Source organism: Eleutherodactylus coqui, chromosome 11 (assembly GCF_035609145.1).
Source record: "Eleutherodactylus coqui strain aEleCoq1 chromosome 11, aEleCoq1.hap1, whole genome shotgun sequence".
Classification (NCBI taxonomy): domain Eukaryota; kingdom Metazoa; phylum Chordata; class Amphibia; order Anura; family Eleutherodactylidae; genus Eleutherodactylus; species Eleutherodactylus coqui.
In genome coordinates, this window is record NC_089847.1 from 109,623,521 (window position 1) to 109,649,255 (window position 25,735).

General features: G+C 42.9%; 1 protein-coding gene across 1 annotated transcript; it reads right to left on the bottom strand.

Annotated features, from left to right (window-relative positions):
• Positions 1–19,528: 19,528 nt before the first annotated feature.
• On the bottom strand, positions 19,529–22,125 carry KCNA4 (potassium voltage-gated channel subfamily A member 4). The gene has a single exon (XM_066582207.1). The coding sequence runs from the start codon at positions 22,060–22,062 to the stop codon at positions 20,023–20,025; it is 2,040 nt and encodes a 679-aa protein (XP_066438304.1). The 5' UTR covers positions 22,063–22,125; the 3' UTR covers positions 19,529–20,022.
• Between the last annotated feature and the right edge of the window lie 3,610 nt (positions 22,126–25,735).

The window sequence follows — 25,735 nt, forward strand, 5'->3', positions numbered from 1 at the left end:
ACATTTATATGCAGAATAGCCTCCAAGAGCAGAGCTATGTCCTGCATAGTGTTAGAAACATGTGTTGGCCTTTGTCTGACATCTCAGCTATGCAAGGAAATCTTAATGTCGGATAAGGGCCGACGCTGGATTGGAAAGGGTTAAAATTAAACAAAACATTTTTCATACACAAACAGACATGTTAAAAACTACTATGTGGTCAAGAAAACAACTGTAATAGCGCCGATTACAAGTAAAACACGACTAACATACAATGCAGAAGTCAGTCGTGAAATATTAGGCAGCTTATAACACTAACCACCTAATTAGACTCCTAGTATCTCATATATCCCTAGGAATAACTGAACGTTCTGTAACAAGTCCAGGTAACCTCAAACACCTTGGGAGAGTTGAAATCAATCTGATGTCAGGCAGTTTTGGCAGACATTCTAGTAATCTAATCCATCGTACAATAGCACAGACAAAGACGCATAGGGCTAGCTTCACAAAAGGACAGACCACAGGACGACAAAGGGCCGGCTGGCTTATAAGTGTCCATGAGAGTCCCGCACATCAAAAACGGATTATCAAATGTACCCGAGGCCCGGCTCTGGTTTTACATTGGAGCCCCGGAGCTGGTAATAGATGGATTTTTCACTCCATTTCTCAGCAAGTGTGTAGAAAATTATTTATTAAAGCAGCATTGAGATGGAAAGTATCCAATATGTCTACTGAAGTATAGAGGACAGAATATAATGTAGCAATGGAAAAGGAAATGTTACCTCCTGGAGGATATTAAAGAGTGTTCTCCCCCTTAAAATCCAACCATGTATACATCTGTCAAGTTGGTAATAATTATTCTTGGCTATATCTGTTCCTAGGAAAGCTGTGGGAAAACCGATATGCCCTCAATCACAAATCCCACAGGGGTTGTCATTTAGCATTCACAGAGTCCTCCTGAACTGTAAAGCCGCCTCGTTATGCAGTAATACACTCGCAATCCCACACCACTGCACAGCTAGAGAGATTTACTCTATTAAACATGGGTGACAATCACTGTAGAAGAGGCATTGGTAGCAATGGAGACATCTAGCTTTGTAAGGCCAAGGCCTAAGCAGCTCACGGAGAAAAGGCCAAGTTGTTTTTGTGTTTTTTTAATAAAGAAATTAAAACATTACGCTTAATGATTCCATATAATATATATGCAAGCGGAGAATAGAGAGATAGGGAGAGAAACCTGCTCAGGCCTTAATGTATCCCTAACAACAGCGGGGCATCCACCCCAAATAGGGCAACCCCAGGCAGGAACCTGGCCTAATCGCCTTAAATATAAAGGCTGGGAAAACAGGAACAGTGCAATGTCTCCAACATGATAAGCTGCACACTACAGATAAAGTTGTGTTCCGTGAAATCCAAGAAACAAGGTCCTTAAGGGGTCCAAACAGTAACTCATATGATGATGATTTATCCGTTCAGTCGTTGCCGACTTTCGGTCACTTGTGGATCAGCATATGCCGTGCTCCCCTGTCTTTGGCCGCTTCCTTTAGATTTTCCACAGTCATGTTTGTGTAAAACTTGATTGTATCTACAATAAATTAGCCAAGTAAATCAGTCCAGGTGATTAGGGCAAAGTTGCTGCCCAGGGTCGTCCTTCTCAGGACGGGTGCCTGCTGTCTTTAGAGATAGACCTAGGATATATTGGGGTCTGATCAGGTTCCTTATTTTTGTCTTCACTTGTATATATTTATATGGAATAAATAAAGGTTACATTTTAATTTCTTTATGAAAAACTGGGTCTCGTGTCTGTGGGTTACTGATTTTTACTACCTTGCCAGGAGTTGGTATCTGATGGATTGTCTGTGATAGGGTTAAAGGGGCTGTCTAGTTGTAAGGCACTAATGGTCTATACACAGAATAGATTATTTGTAGTAGATCGACAGGGGTTTGTCGCATGGGACCTGCACCGATCTGATGTTCACGGAGCTGTTAAAGGACGATTCCCACTGTAGTGGAAAAACATTGGTGTTATAGGCAAGGTTTCCACTCACTTCAATAAGAGCTTAGCCTGCAGTACCAGGCCTGGCCACAGCAGTGGTAACGGAGCTGTCTGCTTCCTTCAGAAATCAGCTTAGTGTTTAAGCACAACGGCCCTGCAAACAGTTGATCCTAATAGCAGACCTACACTGATATACTGTTGATGACCTATCCTGAGTGTAGGCCATCAACAGTTTACAACTGGACAACCCATTTAAATAAGAAAAGGCGAAATGAAATAACAATATGACAGAAGGGAAATCTAGAATTTAGTCTTTCATAGAGTCATAGACTGGTAGAGTTGGAAGGGACCTCCAGGGTCATCGGATCCAACCTTTATCCAAATTGAATTCAGCATGCACAACTGAAGTATGCCACCAATCATAAGCTACTATATAAGGCTTGTTATATGCTTTCTTTTTGTGTACCCCTTGTATTTTTGCTTTATACCATAGTAAAAAAAAGGCATACAAATACATATCCGCCAAATATCTGCCCAAGGGGCTCTTTTTCGGCATATGTTTGGCTACTGAGTGTTATAAGCATGTATGTGTAGTAGCACGCATGGCATGTACACAGAAGGCACACTACAGATGTGATGTAAAGAATGCCTTGGACTCCGTTATATGTGATGTTTGCTGCAAACCTACAGCAGATGTACCGCACACAGTTGCACGCATCGCCTGCTGTGCACCATTGTATAAAGAAGGCATTCTCCACAGTTCATAGATTCTTTGCTTGATTCCCTTTTATTAGAAAATAATAGTTGACTACATGTATTAATTCGGTGAAAAAAGGTCTGCTGATGTACAGTATGTACTTAGAAGGTATGCCAAAAGGGCGCTCTGCCCAATAACGTGTTTACTGTACACATTGGGAGTGTTTCCAAGCATACACAATTACAAGGGTATTCCCTTCTTCAGAATCCTATTTCATTGTGTTCGAAATCACAAAAAATATGCAATCACCTATAAGATGTTTATTTCCACAATGCTCCGTTCTCCAGATATGGCAGATATTGATTCCTCTAGCTATTTTCTGCTTGTTCCCATGAAATAGACCACCTCTTCTTTGGAAAGTAATAACAGAGCACAACGGTAGCCAGTGGCTGGGCCGAAAGCTGATGTCCACTCACTCCTAGGATCCCGGCCATCAGATTTATTTGAAAGAGGTGGGCAACCCCCAGCCTCCTCTGTTATTTCTTTCCATAGAAGAGGTGGTGTTTTTTCCTGGCGACAAGCAGTAAACAACCAGAGGGCAGAGGAATCAATATCTGCAATACCTGGAGAACGGAGCATTTTAGAAATAAGCATCGATTGGGTGAATGTATTGTTTTGTAATTTCAAACTCATCGAAATAGGATTTTCGAGATGGTGATACCCACTGACATAACTATAGGGGATGCGGTTGCACCCGGGCCCAGGAGCCTTAGGGGCCCATAAGGCCTCTCTTCTCTATATAGGGAGCCCAGTACTATGAATAAAGCATTATAGTTGGGGGCCCTGTTACAGGTTTTGCATTAGGGCCTAGAAGCTTCAAGTTACGCCTTTGCGTTAAGGGGTTAAGAGAAGTTGTGGGGCCTCAAGATAAACTTTTGCACCCGGGCCCATGAGCCTTTAGCTATGCCCCTGGTGATACATTCAAGCCAACTGTCATGCAGATGCTACTATGTAATATTAGATCTGATGACAGTCCAAATTGCGCTTTCCTCTTCTTGGTAGCCAAACTAGAAATGCTAAATACATGATCAAGACCTTTACATATATTAACCCATTAAGGACCAGGAGCGGTAAATATACGGCACCTGGTCCTGGGCTTAAAACCCCACTGATAGTAAAATTACAGCGCTGCTTTAATCCTCCCTCTTGCCTTGGGAAACAATAAGAGGCAGGAGTTAGTAACTGTTAGTAACAGCTGATAACCCGGAGGAGAAGGCAGGAGGGGCTTTTAACCCTTTCTGCCTTTTCCTTCCCCGAGTACACATGAGTACTGTGTACTAGAAAGCAAAAGTGTTTCTTCCACTGCAGGAGCTGTGGGGTCATGTGACCGCCGGGGTTCCCTGCTACAGCAAAGCTGAAGGGTCATACTAGACCCTTAGCAGCTCTGTCACTGACTAATGTCACTACAAGGGATGTTTTCCCCTGTAACTAGGGCTCCTATGGATGCCCCAGCTACACTGGGAAAGTGTAAAATAAGAAAAACATGTGAATGTCCCCCAGAGGTCTTATATGACATCACGGGGGGCATAGATAGTAAAAAACATAATTACATAAATAAGTTAAACAAAATTACAGAATAAAACAAATATTTATATACATAAAAAAGAAAATAACCCAAAGCTGATGCCAACCAAAACAGTTGCCCTGTAGACCAAAACCATACATAGTATATATCAAAACGTCCAAAACAAATTGAGGAACCTGTTCCTATACTTTATTTTAGCATAAATATACTAAATTAAAAAAAAAAAAACTATAAATGTAAAAAAAAACAAAAAACATTTTTTTAGCATTTTACCCGTAATAGAACTTAAACATCGGAAAAAAGTCAGTGAAAAAAATATTTTTAAAATCGCCCTATATGTCACAGAAAAAAACGCAGCAAAAATAATTTTAGTAGCTAAAGGAAACAAAATAGGGCAATAAAACCACCACATGGGTAAAATCCCTAAAAAAGTGTCTGGTCCTAAAGGTACAAAACAGCTTGGTCCTTAAGGGGTTAAACAGTATTCCAGTTGTGACACAGGATAGGAGGAAAATAGTTGATCGGTGAGGGTCCAACCACTGGGACCCCCACCGGTTTGGAGAATGGCAACATTATGTAAAAAACGCAGCACACATGCGTGTAACTCCAATCTACGGTTTTGCTCCGGAAATTCTGCAACAAGTCTGCAGCATTTCCACATCGCGTGAATGCACCCTTGTACATTTTTTTAGAGTGGTTCATTTAACGCGTTGTCTAAAATACGGCGCAATTGTTTAATATATTTTTTGCACTTACATATACAATATAACGACTTCACAGAGGGGGCAGCATAGAGTCAACTAGGAAATATAAGCCCAATTCACAGACGTGACTACCACTAAAAACGTATTTTATTAAATATATTAAAAGACATAAACTGGGCACTACAAAGACAACACACAGCAACCAGGTACCTCCAGACACAGATTCGTTATAGGAGGATAAGGACCTGGAGTTATTTGATACTTGATAAGCGATAAAAAAAAAAAAAATGTTTTATGATAACAAACAAAAACACTCTACCCAAGATGGATTCAAAAAAGCAAAGGATAATTCAATATAGGAGCCAAAAGAGCTGGTTTATTCTATGTGTAAACAAGGCAGGGTTACCGTTTGGACTCTCACTTGTGATGGAACACTATCACTATCAGTGATCAGGACTCAGGCTCCAACAATTGAGCGTCCTGAATTGTTATGGGTGTCGACAAGACAGGATCACCATCTACCGTATATACCGGCGTATAAGACGACTTTTGAACCCCGAAAAATCTGCTCTGCAGTCGGGGGTCGTCTTATGCGCCGGTAATACAAAAAAAAAAAAGTGTAAAAAAAAAAAATGTTATTACTCACCTCCCACGGCGTCCTGTCGCGCTCCGGCAGGATGTCGCTCGCTCCGGCAGGCTGTCGCTCGCTCCTCGTCCCCGCCGCAGCATAGCTTTCTGAATGCGGGGCTTGAAATCCCCGCTTCCAGAAAGCTAATACACACGCCGGCAGCCATGACAGCATTGAATGGCTGTGATTGGCTAAAGCACACGTGGCTTCAGCCAATCACACTATTCAATGACATCATTGAATGGCTGTGATTGGCTGAAGGCGCACGTGTTAGCAATCACACCCATTCAATGATGTCATTGAATAGTGTGATTGGCTGAAGCCACGTGTGCTTTAGCCAATCACAGCCATTCAATGATGTCATGGCTGCCGGCGTGTGTATTAGCTTTCTGGAAGCGGGGATTTCAAGCCCCACATTCAGAAAGCTATGCTGCGGCGGGGACGAGGAGCGAGCGACAGCCTGCCGGAGCGAGCGACATCCTGCCGGAGCGCGACAGGACGCCGGGGGAGGTGAGTAATAAAATTTTTTTTTTTTTCTCCACTGAATACCGGCGTATAAGGTGACAGTTGGGGGGTCGTCTTATTCACTTATGATGATCAGTACTTGAGTAAGCCAGTACAAAGATCAGTACTAGAGTTGTTCAGTACTTATACTCTACGCGTTTCACCATTAATTTGTTGGATCATCAGGAGATACAGTACTTGAGTCATAGGTTCAAAGGTAGAGGGAATGAGAAATCCCCGAGAGAACATCAAACTGATATATAAAAAGCTGTATCTAAGATGAATACAGCAAAACTTGTGTAGTGATCAGGATAAATATCCTTATTATAGGAGAGTTCTATACTCTCAATTAGGGCATTAAGGTAACTCTTAGGGTTGGGGGCCTGCCAAAAGGTACCTCTAAACAAGGAAGCTTATCTTGTGTGCTAGCGGTTAATAGCTAGATGATATATGTAGGTACATAACGAGAGGTGTTTATTTCAAAGTATGCCCGTCAATACACACACAGAGGTAGAGTAGAGCGTCCCCGAAAATATGGGGGGGCACTGCTCTCAAATATCTGAGCGCTAGAGAGATGGTATAATGCTTGTCATGCACAAGTAGGATACTCAAAGTAGTTAGCGTATCGAGTTAGAATTTAGGTCATCAATATGGGGATAAGGCATAAAATTATGTCCTGATCTCCTGACCCAATTAATTGCACTTAAGCAAACAAGAATAGCTAAAGTGCTAGATTCCAACCCAAAGTGCTCGCATTAGAGGTCATTGGTGTGGAGGTATGACATTAATATAAGTCAAACTCTCCTGACCTAATTGTAGAAGCACTTTTAGATGTCCAAATTGCTTGCATAGAGGTCATTAGTATGGAGGTATGACATTAATATGAGTCAAACTCTCCTGACCTAATTGTAAAAGCACTTTTAGACGCTGTGCATGCTCTCAAGATAGACAAGCCATAAAGCTAGTTTCCTAGTAGTTAGATTTCAGGCAAGCAACCCCAGCAAACCCCCCAGATATAGGGCTCAAGAGAGAGCAAAGAAAAAGGTATGACCCATCGCCTTGATGGTAGGCTAGCCTACCATCTCTATCTTGAGAGCATGCACAGCGTCTAAAAGTGCTTTTACAATTAGGTCAGGAGAGTTTGACTCATATTAATGTCATACCTCCATACTAATGACCTCTATGCAAGCAATTTGGACATCTAAAAGTGCTTCTACAATTAGGTCAGGAGAGTTTGACTTATATTAATGTCATACCTCCACACCAATGACCTCTAATGCGAGCACTTTGGGTTGGAATCTAGCACTTTAGCTATTCTTGTTTGCTTAAGTGCAATTAATTGGGTCAGGAGATCAGGACATAATTTTATGCCTTATCCCCATATTGATGACCTAAATTCTAACTCGATACGCTAACTACTTTGAGTATCCTACTTGTGCATGACAAGCATTATACCATCTCTCTAGCGCTCAGATATTTGAGAGCAGTGCCCCCCCATATTTTCGGGGACGCTCTACTCTACCTCTGTGCGTGTATTGACGGGCATACTTTGAAATAAACACCTCTCGTTATGTACCTACATATATCATCTAGCTATTAACCGCTAGCACACAAGATAAGCTTCCTTGTTTAGAGGTACCTTTTGGCAGGCCCCCAACCCTAAGAGTTACCTTAATGCCCTAATTGAGAGTATAGAACTCTCCTATAATAAGGATATTTATCCTGATCACTACACAAGTTTTGCTGTATTCATCTTAGATACAGCTTTTTATATATCAGTTTGATGTTCTCTCGGGGATTTCTCATTCCCTCTACCTTTGAACCTATGACTCAAGTACTGTATCTCCTGATGATCCAACAAATTAATGGTGAAACGCGTAGAGTATAAGTACTGAACAACTCTAGTACTGATCTGAGTATTTGTACTGGCTTACTCAAGTACTGATCATCATAAGTGAATACCTAGATGGTGATCCTGTCTTGTCAACACCCATAACAATTCAGGACGCTCAATTGTTGGAGCCTGAGTCCTGATCACTGATAGTGATAGTGTTCCATCACAAGTGAGAGTCCAAACGGTAACCCTGCCTTGTTTACACATAGAATAAACCAGCTCTTTTGGCTCCTATATTGAATTATCCTTTGCTTTTTTGAATCCATCTTGGGTAGAGTGTTTTTGTTTGTTATCATAAAACATTTTTTTTTTTTTTATCGCTTATCAAGTATCAAATAACTCCAGGTCCTTATCCTCCTATAACGAATCTGTGTCTGGAGGTACCTGGTTGCTGTGTGTTGTCTTTGTAGTGCCCAGTTTATGTCTTTTAATATATTTAATAAAATACGTTTTTAGTGGTAGTCACGTCTGTGAATTGTACATATACAATATAGAATTGTCCAATTTTCAGACAATGGCATAGTCGTTCAAGAAAACATGCACATCCCATATAAAACAAGTAATTCCTGTCCTATACCCTGGTGTTTCACCATTACCAGTGCACCCCTTGGGTCCTATGCACACAACCTGATGCAAAGACCTTGTAGGATAACTCACATTGTCTGCATGCTGTCGTGTGGTGCCCCCATCGTCGAGAATACATCCATAAAATAGCTGCAAAGGACTTTATGGATCCAGGGCCAGAATCGTCATAAAAACTGCAAGTTTTATTAATTCATAAGTTTAAAACAACCATTAACACATCTAGGAAATGCCTACATGTTTCAAGCTGACCCCATGATGAATGGCTGCATTGGGTCGGCTTGAAACATGTAGCCATTTCCTAGGAGTGTTAATGGCTGTTTTAAACTTAGGCTTTAATAAAACTTGCAGTTTTTATGATGATTCTGGCCCTGGATCCATAAGGTCCTTTATACAGGAGCAGAGGGGTTCCTTTACACCGGGTGCAAAATATTTGGGTATGAACGAACCCGTAAATAGGTAACCAGTTGCAAATTTTCAAATACACTTTCTCTCAATACATAATACAGTCCCGCATGTGATGGCACACAGAGAGCTATAACATGGGCCCATAGAGGTCAATGGTGGCTACTTCAGATGCATACTCCACGTATGTGTGTGCGTGAGGGCTAACGACACTCAAACACTCTCACTACACAACAAAACATGCAGAAACGTTTCCGCAAAAGATAAGCTTTTCCTTTGTAAACATTACAAGATCAATGTGTCCTTTTTCAAGCTTACTAAACGCAACCCTCCTCAACGCCGCTCAAGAGTTTTGCGAAGAGCACGTTTAATCAAAGCAGAGGATCTCATTAATTTTAATAGGCAATTCCTTAAACAAACACTAATTGACCTGCAAATCGGTAAAAAAAAGGTAAAATAAGAAGAAACGCGCTTAAACACGGGTAACAGCTACACATACATTGAGCAAGGCAGCGCTGATTAACAGGATTAAGTGAAACGGATTAAACAATTGTCGCGTATTTAACACTTTCCAACCAAATCCTACGAAGTCCTGTTTGAATCGCCTGCCTAGCTCTATGGACTTGTACTGTGAGTGAATAGGTATTTATGAAGTTCCCGCACTGCATTTTTTTCTGCTGTGGTTTGCAATATATTACAAATTGAAGGAACCTTCCAGGCAAAACTAATGCGCTGCGTTATGCCTTGTGCGTGGCCTGAGGGGCAGTACATCACCCGGGGATTCAAAGAACATCAAAGAGTGTAGATGTGAGTCATACGGCGTGCCCTCCGGCCTTGCACAAGGCGGAAGACCGTAGATCAGCTTTTCCTCTAGCGTTTCTTCACTTTTATAGACCTTGGGGTTGACACTGCAGTTGGGCCGATTGCCTACTTATGGGACCTTTCACATGGGACGGAGCCAATATACGCAACTGTGGAATTCCACACCAAAATCTGTAGATCTAAGTGCGGATTTTGGTGCAGAATTGAAGGCAAGGCATTTTCATTTCCGCATCAAAATCCGCAGGTAGCCGGCGGATTTGGGTGTGGCATTTACTGTGGCTTGCGGTGTGTCATGCGGTGTATTCCGTACCATATGAAGGGTCTCTAATACATTGGCAAACAGTATCATAAGTGCCATTTTGATATTCAACATGTATGAAAAAAGCATAGGCACGCAGCGATTCTTACTCTATCTACGTACAATGGCCATTGCCATTCAATGACACAGTCATGGTGGTGATTACCACCTCCGTACAGATGCGATCCATACACAAACATCAGCTTACAATTCATATAAGTATGGGCCTGCGGAGAGATATGATTCCACTAATTCGCGCTCACCTATGTGGATGCACCCTTATGTTGAAGTTGGCTGTTTTCGGCTGCTCCTGGCAGTTGAAGAGGACCCCATATAGCACTATAGAAGCGCTATATAAGCTTGTCTTCAGCTGCCAGAAGGAGCCGAAAATGACCGATGGAGCTGTCAGAGCCAAAAAAATGCCCTTAACGTTCACATAAAATATACTACATACACGCGGCACATTTACTGTCAGCACCTTTTATCAATTGAGAGGCTATGGCTACATGGTCGCTCGGAAGCCCTGTAACCTCGCACTCATGTCAAGGTCAATGGGGCCATGGTGGGATTCACAGGTCCAAAAAATTCATTGAGGTTCAGCTTTTGGTGCCTCCAACATGCAGTCACAGCACCCTGTGATTCACATTATGACTACATTGACCTCGTTTGGAGTACGAGGTCGCAGGGCTACACGGAGCTCTTTGGTCATGCGACCCTTGCTGTCCTAGCCGAAGTCCTGCCTTTTGTACATAACGTCGGAAGAGGCCCGTTACATTGTTTATCTGAATGAAGACACAACAGTAGAATTTTGTAATTTTGTGAAGACATTTCAAATATGACAGTTGAGCACCGAGTCACAGAGGTGGACCACGCTGGCCTGTTCCCACCCACAGCATGGAGAGTGACAGCTCTCTCCCCTTTTGTGTATACGGAGAGAGCTGTCCCTTTAGAAAATGCGGGTGGAGAGAAGCCAGCGTGGCCCGCCTCCGTGACTCAGCAGAAGAAAACATACACGGGGGGTTAATGAGCATAGCTGTCCCAGGTTCTTGCTGTTCGTGATTCAGGCAGCATGAACCTGTTGAGAAAATCCCTTTAAGGGTATGTTCACACATAGCGGAAATGTTGCGGATTCTCAAAAATATCAATGTGGATTTTGACTCAAAATTAGCTTCTTTTGCCTGCTGCTCCTCTCACATTCTTCACCCGGTAGCCCCTACTAAGCCCTGCCACCGCCAGTCAGGTAATGCAGAATTGGGCACATCACTTGACCGGCTGCAGCAGCACTTAGTGGCAGCTGCTCTGCAGCGAGGGGCTGCTGACATTGAGGTGAAAGGAGCAGCAGGTCGACAGAAACTGGGGATCCTCAGCTGATTTTGAGTTAAAAGCTGCACCATGTTTTTGATGCACAAAGCTGCAGATTTTGTTGATTTTTTGCAACGGAAAATTTGCAGCATTTCCGCTACATATAGCGTTTTTTTCTACCAAATACATTTATCCTCTATCCACAGGATAAGTAATAAAGGTTTCATTGTTGAGGTCCTACCACCCATCACTAGAGTGGGCTTGAGTCCCATGTTCCTTCTTACCTGCAAGTAGTCCCTCATTCTTTCATGCAGGTGAGAAGGAACAAGAGACTCGGGATCCCTGTTTTATTGACTGGTGCTCCCAACGGAGGGGCACTTGGCAATCATATATTTATCCCCTACCCTGTCGATAGAGAATAAATGTATTTGGTGGGATTACCCTGCAGTACCGAAAATGACTGCTAGGGAATCAGCGGGGATCCTTGGCAGTGGATTCCCACCAATCCAATATCGATGGCCTATCCTGTGGATCAGCCATCAGTTTTTGAAAGCCGGATAACCCCTTAAGTCTATGGAGTTTGGTTACATGTAAATATTAATGCCAGTCTTTCCCAAACCCTCCTTAAGGGCACAGGTACAACATTTACGATGAACAACACTTCAATAATGGTATCATAATTAGCATATAACCTACAAAAACATTAGTAACTTAACAGACTGGTATACCCAAGAGGAGTGAGCGCAGAATCAGAAGTCAGCCTCTACAAATCAGATAACATTGTATCTACACACAGCAGTTCATTACATTCTAGTTCAGCAGATATCTGATAAGTGATTTACACCACAGGGTTCACTATAAGGGATGCAACAGGTACAGATGTAATAAAGCTAACTTGAGACCTAGGTTTGTTTACATCAACATGAGAAGTTTGTCTGGAGCCTCTCGCTGATCTCTGTTCACCTTTTCCAATCCACTGTCTGACGTCTTCCTACATTCTGATTGAAGCTTGTACAGCTCCAATGTAAGAATACGTCCGACAGGGTTGTCTTACCGTCTATTGCCAGCCACTCCGCTGTCGGAGCATCTCTGGCGCACACACACTGGATTTAGCCAGCAGATGGCACCGTTGTATGACAGCAAAAAGAGAAAGCCTTTTAGGAAACCCTGAATCGAAAATTGGATTGGAAGGGGTTAAAATACAGAATGAAATAGAATTGCATGCTGCACTGTTTTGTAGCAATCAGGCAGACGGAAACAAAATTGACCCCTTTATAGTCAATGGTGTCTATTTGGTTCCACCATAAGATGGAACCGTTCAGCCAGTGGTTTCCGTTTTCCTGAGTCGAGGAAAAAGGAAACAAAAACACCAATGTGAACAAAGCCTAAACGTGTTAAGAAAAAGTTCTGTTATGCAGTTTATTTACAATTTCAATCAATTTTCAATAGATTTATGTGCTAAGATAACAATAGCTTTGCAATGGCGTAAAGGCTTATTTTTTGGCATTGATGACTGCAATAAGGAGTCGGGAGTGTAATGAAAGGTATCATGTCCATTGATTTCAATGGGAGTGAAGCCGTTTATTACACTTCCGGCCCTGACCATTGATGCAGATCAACTGATCAGTGGGAATCCCAAGTGCCGAACCCTCACCAATCAATTATTGATGACCTATCCTGAGCATAGGTCATCAATAGTAAATACCCAGAATTGACCTCTAAAAGGGTTGCCAGGGACTTTGGGGAATTCTTCTATTGATAACCAATCCTCAGGATAGGTCATCGATAGGTGATTGGAAGAGGTCTACCGCTTGGCATCACCCCCAATCAGCTGATTCCTGTCACTGCTGTTAGTACGGACAGTACTGGAAGTAGATAGCTCCGTCCGTATTCCAGCAGCCCAGTTTGGAAGTGCAGACACAGCTCCCATTGAATTCAATGGAAGCCTTGTCTGCCCTACCAAACAGGACCACTAGGGGATAGGTCATCAAAAGAAAAATTCCTAAATGTCCCTAAATGTCCCAGATCACTCATTTAAGATAACTTGTCACAGAAAGTTATAATGCTCAAGTTAAACTTTGCTACATCTACAGGAGTAACACTTTGAGTTTGGTGGTGCAGTGAGTCAAAAGTTCGCTCTGCCCCTAAGACGACGCCAATAATATAAATGACACATGGAAGGTGGGAAGCCCCATTGGGTTGTTTGAATTGGGGCCCCAGAGCTTCCACCCCAAATTTACACTCACTTCTACTTCCCACAAAGCATCAGAAATAACTGTTCCAACTGATTTCCAGCCAAATGCTACTTGCTAAATCATGCGGTCAGTATTTTATATGGTCAGGCCAAGAAAAACCTGAACGGCTTGGGATCAGTTGGGAATTTTCAAGTTGACTATATGATGTTAAATACTCTTATATGAAAAAGGCAAAAAGTATTATAGAAGTGACACATTTACAAAAATCTCTGCGAGCGGCCATTCGTACTGATATATTGATACAAAACACAAGGGCAGGTATACACACCACATTTCTTAGCAAGCATATAGGCAGATGGCTATATGGAGGAGCATTGCATAGCTGCAAAATACTGATTAATCAGCACTCACGTCTACTATAGTACATATTGAGGGGAGGGGCTACTTAGTATTATACTTGCACATAGATAAGGCATACAAAGGGTGCTGGTATAATACTAAGCAGCCCCTCATATGTGGTCGGTGTGAGTGGTTGTTCATTAGTATTTTGCACCTGAGCAATGCTCCCCTGTATAGCAGTCTACCCATCTGCATGCTAATGGATGTGGTTCTCAACCTGCCCTTCTATTTTGTATTAGTATATCATCAGTGATTTTTGAATGGATATGCCCTTTTTCTGTGATTTGTAGGTGCTACATTTATTCTAGAGTATGCTATAAGCAAGCTTTCAAGTCTACTAGGCCTCTTCATCTAAAAGGAAATTTAGCCTGATAAAAGGGCATTAAGTAGCCTCGAAAGGATACATCATTTTTCTGTGATTTGTAGGTGCTACAATTATTGGCTAACTAGAAAAATTCTATGAGCAAGCTTTCGAGTCTATCTGGCCTCTTCATCAGGCTGAAAATAAGCCTCATAAAAGGGCATTAAGTAGCCTAGAAAGGATACATCATTTTTCTGTGATTTGTAGGTGCTACATTTACTTGCTAACTAGAAAAATTCTATAAGCAAGCTTTTGAGTTTACTAGGCCTCTTCATCAGAGTGGAAAAGAACCTGATGAAGGGGCATTAAGTAGCCTTGAAAGGATACATCATTTTTCTGTGATTTGTAGGTGCTATATTTATGGGCTAACTAGAAAAATTCTATGAGCAAGCTTTCGAGTCTACCTGGCCTCTTCATCAGGCAGGAAATAAGCCTCATAAAAGGGCATTAAGTAGCCTCAAAAGGATACATCATTTTTCTGTGATTTGTAGATGCTACATTTACTTGCTAACTAGTAAAATTCTATAAGCAAGCTTTTGAGTTTACTAGGCCTCTTCATCAGAATGGAAAATAACCTGATGAAGGGGCATTAAGTAGCCTTGAAAGGATGCATTCTTTTTCTGTGATTTGCAGATGCTTCATTGTCTAACCCATGTTATTGACTAGCTAGAAACATTTTATAAGCAAGCTTTTGAGTCTACCTGGCCTCTTCATCAGAGTGGAAAAAAAGCCTGATAAAGAGGCATTAAGTAGCCTCTAAAGGATACATAATTGTTCTGTGATTTGTAGGTGCTACATTTTTTGGGTGATTAGGAAAATGCTATAAGCAAGCTTTTGAGTCTACTAAGCCTCTTCATCAGAGTGGAGAAGAGCCTAATGAAGGGGCATTAAGTAGTCTGCAAAGCTTGCTTATAGAATTTTTTTCTGGTTTGCAAATAAAAGTATCACCTCAATAATACTTTTGCCTTTTCTATACAAGAGTTTTTAACATCATAGATTTTTCTGGTTAACACAGTAACAGCAAATTATTTTTCCGGCCACGTCTCCTTACCCTCTAACATATTATAAGGAACAGGTGGCAAATAGCAATAACATTTCTCAACAAAAGCAGCACGATTTTCATGATACATCCCCAGCCTGATGAAGAAAACTACAGTAAACCTATTTCATTTTAGACATTGCTTTAATTCCATTGTAATCTAGTTTGTCTGCAATAAATGATTGCGACATGACAGTGTACACGTTAAAAAAAAAGAGAAACAATCTCAATATTAATCTCCAGTTCTGCTCGACATAGAAATGGACTTCCAGATGAGCCTTGATTCAGAATTATACATAATGGAGGTGAAAATTTGCAGCTTAAAAAAAAAAAAAAAAAACCCATCGCATCCATATGATTTCTAATGGGTAAACACGTTCCCTTGCTGCAGAAACTAGAGATGGACATTTACTATTTACCATCATTACATGCAGATATGTCTTTTTTGTTTGTAAACCCATAATGAAAACTTGGCAGCATAGTTAAAAGTTCTTGCAATGTTTACCGTAGCTCGCACCGGGTGCCTTTGTTTTATTAACCTCTCAGCTGCCAGGGAGAAATGCAAATACAAAATTGTTGCAATTTTCCCCTTCTAGTAGCAAAGGAGTTTCGGAAGAATGTGTCCCCGGATTGATACATTGTAACGTTCTAATATATTATACTGAATAGATCCTAATCTGGAATGCTTCATTTACTCTATACAATGCAAGTGGATAGTTGCCATCACCAATAATAGGGCGGCATCCGACTAAAACCACAGCGAACTTAAAGAACTCCGACGACTGTAAACCAGTTAGAAAGTGTTTAGGCACATGCTTTTTAGTTCTAGAAAAACTATATTGTCTTAGGTTACGGCTATAATATTTACTTTAATATACTATTTAAAAAAATAAGAGTTGGAGGTAGCAGCCTTCGAAGCAAGGTCCATAGACTTTAATTACTATTAGAATGCAAATATAAAAGTTTCCTCTCTCGACTGGGCCTCATTGTGCATTGGCTTTACAGTAAGGCCCATATTAAAGCAAGAATAACGTACTGTAGATTATATATCGATATATATATAAAGGGGCTGCAATGTATGCATAGGGACTTATCTAAGAACTGCCCTGCCCCAACTTATCAATGCTAGTTCCGTTGAGCGGCCATGCCATTTAAAAGGGAACTACTGAGATCCTAGTGATTGTCAAAAACTTCGGAAATGACGCAAATGGTTCACAGTACGAAGTCTCTTTAAATAATTCTCTTATCCAGCTTTGACTGTAGTGCAAAAAAAGCATTCCCTACCACAAAAAGTCCGCAAAAGCGCAGACGAAAGCGGTTGTTAACTTTAGCGTCACCCAGCAAATGCTCGGATAGCAGAAGCTCGTGTGCGGAATTGGCAGCCCTTTACTGATTTCTGGAAATGGAACGTATAAGCAGCCGTTTACAATTTCGCAAGTAAATTCCACAAACTGGTTAAAAAAAATAAACAAAAACCTAAAAATAAATAAATTGCGCTCGTGCTGATACACGGATTATTTATTTATTTATTTTTTTACTAACGCTTGATGAGGTTATGGCTACTAACTTCTTTTTCAATCAGTCATTTACGAAAACCGTGAATTTCCCCTTGAGCGTACATACATATACGTTGTATAATAAACAGCCCGTCAGCTCTTGTCTGTGCAAAACAATTGCGTTCTAGTAAAAATAGAGATATTCAATATTTTTTTTTTTTACTTTAAAACCCCCTTTTTTCTACCATTCCCCCCCCCCCCCCCTTTTTTTTTGATATGTTCAGAATGATTAAAAAAAAAAAAAAAAAAGAACAATTACAGCGGATTCCATACTGGAGAATTTCGATCACGCGGGTGATATATTTCCTCTTTTAAGAACATGCTGTTATCTTATGGTACAGTGAGCGGATAGGAGCCCCGGACCGTCATTGGCGCGGACCACCATGAAAATACTTCTTTTTTTCAATGTGGAACAAATATATTCGTTTTAAATGTTAATGAAGAAGGTAAATTTCAGTAACATAATGCGGGGATCTCCAACCTTCAACTTGTAGCATGCTGGGAGTTGTAGTTTCATAACCTAGAGCATGCTGGGAGTTATAGCTGCACAACACTTTATGTTGAGAGTTGTAGTTTTGGAACAGCAGGGCATGCTGGGAGTTATAGTTCCATAACCACAATGCTGGGAGTTGTAGTTATGCAACACTGAGGCCGGATTCACACGTGCGTTCGCGTATTTGCATGAGCGTAGTGTTTTTGCGGAACGAACTACGCTATTTTGCGTGCACACCAGCGTATTTTACTGTGCTTTTTCTACGAGCAAGGCATGTGCTTTTGGCGCAACAAAAAAATAAATAAATAAATGTTTCAAGCGATTGAAATGGTTAATCTAATGAGTCCCAGATATGTTCTTCTTGCTGCGCAATTACGCATCTCCTAGCATATTTTACGCATATTTGCGCATCCCTATTGGCTTCTATGGGGACTTTTAGTGCACTAATGCACAGCAAAATACAGCACGCTACGATTTTTTACGCAACCGCAATGCGTAGGAACATTATTGTGCATGTGAACAAACCCACTGACAGCAATGAGTTCCATTTTCTTCATATTGCTCATGCACATACGCGTGCAAATATGCCCGTGTGACGCTGGCCTGAATGCTACCGCAGCATGCAATGGGTTGCGGTTTCATAAAATGAATGCTGAGAGTTGTAGTTTCACCGCCGATGGCAGAGAATACTGGCCGGAATATTTTTACGTATTTAATGCGTGAAGAGATGTAGTTTCACATCGCTTAGGGACCTTTCACACGGACGGAATTACGCCGCAGGACACAGTCACATGCGCCGCTACGGAATTCCGCACCTAAATCTGCAGGTCTAAAGCCATTTTCAATTCTGCATCAAAAACTGCAGGTTGCCTACGGATTTTGGCGCGGAATTTACCGCAGCTTGCGGTGCGTCATGTGTGAAAGGTCCCTAGTTATGCAGCCATAGCATGGGAATTGTAGCCCTGCAACTCCAGGGCATGCTGGGAGATGTAGTTTCCCAACAGCAGGGCATGCTGGGAGTTGTAGTTTCCTAAGCAGCAGGGCATGCTGGGAGTTGTAGTTTCCTAAGCAGCAGGGCATGCTGGGAGTTGCAGTTTTACAGCACTTAATGACTGGGGGGGAGTAGTAGTCATGTGACAATAGCATAAAAGGACATGCAGTTTCACGTAATGAATGCTGTGAATTATAGCGTTGTGGTTTGCAGCAGGAAATGCTGGGAATTGTAGTCCTGCAACTCCAGGGCATGCTGGGAGCTGTAGTTTCCCAACAGCAGGGCATGCTGTGAGTTGTAGCTTCACAACATTCAATACTGGGGGTTGTAGTTACTGCATGCAATGGCTTGCAGTTTTACAAAATGAATGCTGGGAGTTGTAGTTTCACAGTTCGCAGCAGGGCATGCTGGGAGTTGTATTCTCACAACATGTAATGCTGGGGGCTGTAGTTATCCCATAACATGGGAATTAAGGTCCTGCAACTTCAGGGCATGCTGGGGGGTTGTACTTTCCCAACACTAGATGTCAGGAGTCGTAGTTTCCCAACAGCGGGGCATGCTGGGAGTTGTAGTTTTGCAACCAAAACATGCAATGAGTTCACAAAATGAATGCTAAAAGTTATAATTTCATAGCAGGGAATGATGGGAGTGGTATTTTCACAGCATTTCATACTGTGAATCAGGGGTGTAGATATAGGGGGCACAGAGGTAGCAGTCACTACCGGGCCCAGGAGCCTTAGGGGGCCCAAAGGCCCCCCTATCACATACCAAGACACCAATATTATAAATGGTACATAGGGGCCCTGTTACAGATTTTGCATTGGGGCCCAAGAGCTCTTAGTTACGCCTCTGCTTTGAATTGTAGTTTCACAACACTAAATGCTGGGAGTTGTAGTCCCATAGCATAAAACAGGGAACGCTGGGAGTGGTATTTTCACAGCATTTAATATGTAAGCAGAAGAGTAACTTGAAGCTCCTGGGCCCCAATGCAAAACCTGTAACAGGGCCCCCAACTATAAAGCTTTATTCATAGTACTGGGCCCCCTATATGGAGAAGAGAGGCTTTATGGGCCCCCTAAGGCTCCTGGACCTGGGTGCAACTGCATCCCCTGCACCCTCTATAGTTACACCCCTGGCTGGAAGTCATAGTCCTGCAACTCTAGGCATGCCACAAGTTGTAGTTTTGCAACCGGAAAGTCAGACATTGGAGACCCCTGCATGTGGTTGTATGAGACGCTGCAGATGATAGTTCTGCTATAACACACATCAGTAAATAACCTTATGCAGATATCGAAGCGGGTTGATTCGAAAAAAAAACCACAAAAACCAAAAGAACAGGTACCAAAATTCCTGTTACTGTGATCATTTAAAGAACATTTTGTGTCTGGTCCCAAAGTTGTATGTTCTTACAAGAGGAAGCCACTAAGATTTCCTATCTGATCAGAAACCCCATTTACATTGTTTTTATCTTTTCTGATCAGATTTGCATATTTTCATTTTTTTTATAATAATCATCATCATCATCATCATCATCACTGCACTCATCAATGCATAAATAGAAAGTTTCAAAAAAGAAAAAAAAAAAGAACATTTCACACATCTGTTTCCAGCGTCTTTAGATTCACACAGTTATACTTAATGGTCTCATTGCCATTGCCCTGGCTGGACTTGTCTCTGACACATAGAGACTCCTTGAGCCCTTCTTCCATCTCTAAATACTCCGACTTGTCCTGGAGAGAGGAAGACGCAGAGCTCTTTAACTTCTTTAACAAGGTAGTGGGCAAATACGGGCAGCTGGACGCACTGGCCGCCAACGGCGTCTGCTCTTCATTCTCCGTTTCCCTGTGATAGAAATAGTTAAAGTTGGAGACAATGACCGGCACGGGCAAGGCGATAGTCAACACCCCGGCGATGGCACACAGGGAACCAACTATCTTGCCCCCAACTGTGATAGGTTTCATATCTCCATAACCAACTGTGGTCATGGTGACCACTGCCCACCAGAAGGCATCCGGGATGCTATGGAAGTGTGTGGTAGGCTCATCAGCCTCGGCAAAGTACACGGCGCTGGAGAAGAGGATGACTCCGATGAAGAGGAAGAAAATGAGCAACCCCAATTCTCTCATGCTCGCCCTCAGTGTATGCCCTAAGATTTGCAATCCCTTGGAGTGTCGGGACAACTTAAAGATTCGGAAGACCCTAACCAGGCGGATTATTCGCAGGATGGCAAAGGACATGGCCTGTTGTTGCTGCCCACTGCCCTGTATGGGGTGCTGTTGTTGCTGTTGTTGCTGCTGCTGTTGGGGCGGATGCCCAAGCTCGGTGCCCAGGGTGATGAAGTAAGGCAGGATGGACACAATATCTATGATGTTCATGATGTTCCTGAAGAAGCCAGGTTTGCTGGGACAGGCGAAGAACCTCACTGCAAACTCAAAGGAGAACCACACAATGCACACAGTCTCCACTATGAAGAAGGGGTCGTTAAAGGCAGTGTGCACACTCTCAGGTACCCCCAGGGTGGCATTGTACCCTCCAAACCCATCCTCGTCCTCTCCCCCCCGAGAGCCCAGCGGGGGCAGCATGTTGTCCTTGTCGTCCCGGAACTCCGGTAAGGTCTCCAGGCAGAAGATGACGATGGAGATGAGAATGACCAGAACGGACACTATGGCAATGCCCCGGGCCGGCCCGGAGCTCTCAGGATACTCAAACAGCAGCCACACTTGTCTCTTGAACTCGTTCTCTGGCAGGCTCTTCTCCTCCTCCTTGACGAAGCCCTCGTCCTCCCGGTACTTCAGCAACGCTTCATCCCCCAGCTCATAAAACTTCACCTCCTCCGAGAAGATGTCGAAGGGCACATTAACAGGTCTCTTTAGCCTCCCACCGGATTGGTAATAGTACAGGATGGCATCAAAGCTCGGCCGATTCCTATCGAAGAAGTACTCGTTCCTGAGCGGGTCGAAATATCGCATCCTCTTCTCCGCATCACCCAGCAGTGTTTCTGGGAACTGCGCTAACGTCTTCACCTGGGTTTCGAAGCGCAGCCCAGACACATTGATGACGACCCGCTCGCAACACTCAAACTCGCTGTATACCGGGTGGTAGCCGGGACTACGCCGCTCCTCATCTCCTCCACATAAGTAAAACTTCTGCTCCTCGTCCGCCTCTTCCTCTTCCTCCTCTTCTTCTTCTTCTTCTTCCCTCAGCATCATCTCCTCAGAGCCACAAGGAACCAGCTCCGAGGGGAAGGTGTCTCCATCTTCTTCTCCTCCTCCGCCGACACCTCCGCTGCTGCATTCATTGCCCGCTTGGTGGTGCCGGCTTCTCCATCTGTTGCAGCCACTCAGGGGCCAGTACTTGCGCCGGTTGCCCCCTTTTTTCCTACGAAGTGATGTCGTTTGTTGCTCAGACTGGGTCGCGCGCTTCGCGTTCCCTCCGCCACTGCTACTGTTGAGATTGGAGGCATTGGCACCACCTTCAGCTGCTGCTTGTTGTTGTTGTTGTTGCTGCTGCTGAGCGGCAGCTGCCCGGGAATGTGCCAGGCGCTCCCGTTCTCTGGCACGGGCTTGCGCATACCCATAGGGTAGGTGGCTGCTGCAGCCGGAGCTTTCCGCGCTTACCATGGCAACCTCCATCTCTAGTTGCTTGTGTGTTGTCTATAGAGAGAGGCTGCTAGTAATGTGTGACAAATGGCTGCCTCACCAGCAGCGATGTGTGCCACCCTGCCATGGCCTACCCTCAGCCATGCGGGCAGCTCTGGTGAGAAACACACGTGTCCTTAGAAAGATAATGTAAAGTCATCCCCACAATTGCAGTCCGTAGAGCTATAAGATGCCAGTGGCGGTGGAGAATCTGATATTTATGCAAAGGGATCGGCTTTGCAACCACTTGTAAACCCCGATTCGTTTGTGCAGGTTTAAATAGGCAAAGAGGTCAGTTTTGCAAATAAAGTTGTTACCGTGATGCAGGTTCATTGGTTGAGGGTCCGATAGTTACAAAATGGGGTCAGTTTTGCAATAAATTGTCACCACTTTTTTGGGGAAGGTTCATTGGCTGAGGCAATAAATAGTCAGTTTTGCAATAAATTTCACACCCCTATAGTTGCGTTGAGTTCGTTAACGGAAAATCCAATTATTTATGCAAAGGGGTTGGTTTTGCAACAAGTTACTGTGATGCCCACCTCCATTGTGCAGGTTCATTGACTGGTAGACCAAGGCGTCAGTTCTGCAAAATTTTGTCAGGTTCATTGGTTGAGGAGCCAATATTTATACAGTTTTGTAAAAGCTTATATGACCCTTCCTTCGTCCAGGTTCATCGGACCCTTAAAGATGCAAAAGGGTCAGTTTTGCAAAAGTTTGTAACCCCCTCCTCTTTTTTTGTAGAACTTGATTGACTAAGGATCCAGTATTTAGGAAAAAAAAAAAATGGACCCCCTTCTTTTACAAAGTGCAGAAAGAACAGAATGTAACTAGTTTAGTATCCACAGGAGGCTTTGGGACCTTCAGAGTATTTCCCCACCATGGTTGCCCCCTGGCAATCCACAAGGGTGCAGCAACTCCCCCCAAATTGTATTATACATCTCCCACTCCGCAGTATATGGATGAGCAACAGATGGTTCTACTCCAAACTCCGACTCCTCCGATAAAATGCAAGTGGTTTACAATCCAGCGGAGCCTCCGGCTTCTTCTCTGAGGTTTTAAGTAAAATCAAATCTGCTTGGAGCTTCTTAGAAGGAGCAAAAAGCAGCCAAAAGAAGGTATTCTGTCCTAGAAGCAAGGACCACTTGCCAAAATCCACATGTGCCAGCGCCGTCCTCTAATCCATTGTCATATTCAATGTCCCTAATGCAAAGCGACTGCCAGGTGAAAAACCGCACACATTTAACCCTTCCATGGAAGACCAAAAAAAAAAAAAAACGGAAGCTGTAATTCAGTAGACCTGATTCATTTAACCACAGTCAATATGATCAGTAGGCAGTAGCTTGGCCTTGGTGGGATACATACAGGGGGTATGAAGTAGCTGGGAGCCATCACTTTGCAGGTGTCGCTGCTCTCCTCCTGGTGACTTGTCTCCATCCATCCATCTCTCCTGCACTAGAAGGGGATGGCGAGCCGTGCCGAGTCTCCATGGAAAACACTTGCAAAATAAAGCATCTGCCTTTTCGCTTCACATTGCGCAGGTTCTCATCCTGGAACACAGAACAAAACGGGGGGAGAAAAGACTTTACAATAGGCTCCAACCTAGGCCCTGGCACCCCCATTACGAGTGCTGTGCATCGTCTATATAACCCTATATACAGTCTATACATTTATGACAGTCTCATCCATTAGAACACAATCGCATGATATTAAAAAGAACAGCAGCAAACTGCGCCGCCTATCAATCAGGGTTCTGTAGCTTATTCAACAGGGAGCTTTCGAAAAGCCCCTGGGAAACCAGAGCTTTTACTCATAATTCCCTTTTAAAGTGACAGCGCTCTCATTATTTCTGCTTTCCAAGTGGCTTTTTTGCAGCAGCAGCAGCAGCTACAGGTTTCCCCTGGTTCGAAAAACATTTCCGATGATGCAAATCATAGCACAATAATAAAACTCAACTTCCCCATAGACCTAATATATTGCAGCTGGCAACATTTAAGTCGTATATAAACACAAATGGCAACAATGATTCTAAGAATTGATATCAAACAGGTTTGCAGCCCCCTCCTCTCCTTATAGATATACTTACAGTTCACCGTCTGTCTTCCAGGGTGGATTGTGCCCTGTTGGTCTCTGATGAACGTTCTCCTTCTGTTTTTTTCTCCTTATTTTATTTGCAAGGAGTTGGACTCAAGACGACGATTTGTAAACCCCAGATTCCTTGCATGTCATTTTTTGCAAAACTGCTCTTCCTCCACCCTCCTTGTGGCCGGCTCCGCACGTCTGTTTGTATTCCCATGTCCTCATCTGACTGTCATATTGACAAAAGGGATGATGACTGCTTAGAGATTTCTCCCCCAACAAGCATTTAATACTCCATCTGAACCTCTTGTTTCAGCTTGGACCAATCTACAGCTTGCATCCTCAGCAGCCTCCAGCAGATTTACACTGCAAATTGCTTAGGATCCACATAGAAAGGATGGCATCCAGTGATCAACCCTAAAGAAGCCTTCCATAAATCAGACTGTTATAGGAACAAGTGCTGTGTCTCCCTGCAAGTCTCCAATTCCCAATTGTGTTTATGTATCACTGAAGGACAAACGAGTGAGCCCAGCCTGATTTATTCCCAGGGCTCCCCGGCTCCAGAGCAGCCTCTAGTGGAAAAGAGTGGGAAGTGCATTCCATTCTCCGGTTATAATTCACATTCCCGCTGAATAAAGAAATATTAATTATTGAAGCAAATATTTCCAATTTAAATTATGCATATCCGTCTAATAAAACCTATTACGGGGTCGGAAACCATCATCCGAGGAAAGAAAACGGAGGTTAGTAGACAAGAACAGCCTGCGGCGAGTTTATAGGCTCCGATTATTCTTAGGCTGGAGTCACACTTCACTTTTTCGTGCAGTTTTTTTGAAGCGTAAGCCCATAGGGGAATCACATTTTGTGCCGATTTATCACACATTTCACCCTTCGCAGGGAGCATAGTAAAAGTGTGTGTTAGACCTGATTTAGCGTGCATGAGTGGAGAGCTTTTGCGCACTGAACAGTACTTTTTGCGGCTGCAAGATATATATATTTGTACACGGCAAACGAAGATGCGTCGATTGAAATGGCTAATTACTCTTAATGAATGAGTTATGGAATTACGCAATGTTTCACGCATCTGCTGGCGTATTGGGAGCGTGTTTGCATCATCCCCCCCTCTCCGATGACTTCTATGCGGAACGTTCATACGCAAATATGCAGGAAAATAGAGCATGCTGTGATTTTTTTTTTTGTGCAGCCCAAAAACCGCGCAAAATATGGTTATGTGAGCAAACCCATTGAAATCATTGGGCTCTATGCTCTGCGAATTGCACGCGTAAATTTTGCGCGTACAAATGTGTCCGTGTGAATCTGCCCTAAGGATATATTCATGCATATATTTTTTTTAGTCCGTAAAAGTTTTTTCGCGTAATTTTCACTTTTGCATTTCTAGGATATTTTTGAGGTCTTTTCATCAAATTTGCATTGAATGTGCGCATGCGCTAAAAAAAAATGCGCAATGGCCCGAATGACATGAGTATAAAGGTTCTGCGCACTTTTTTATGGTTACATTGAATTTAAAATGAATTGCAATTACATCAAACAAGTGCGATCCGTTTTTTTCAATTATTCCCGTAGGTTATGC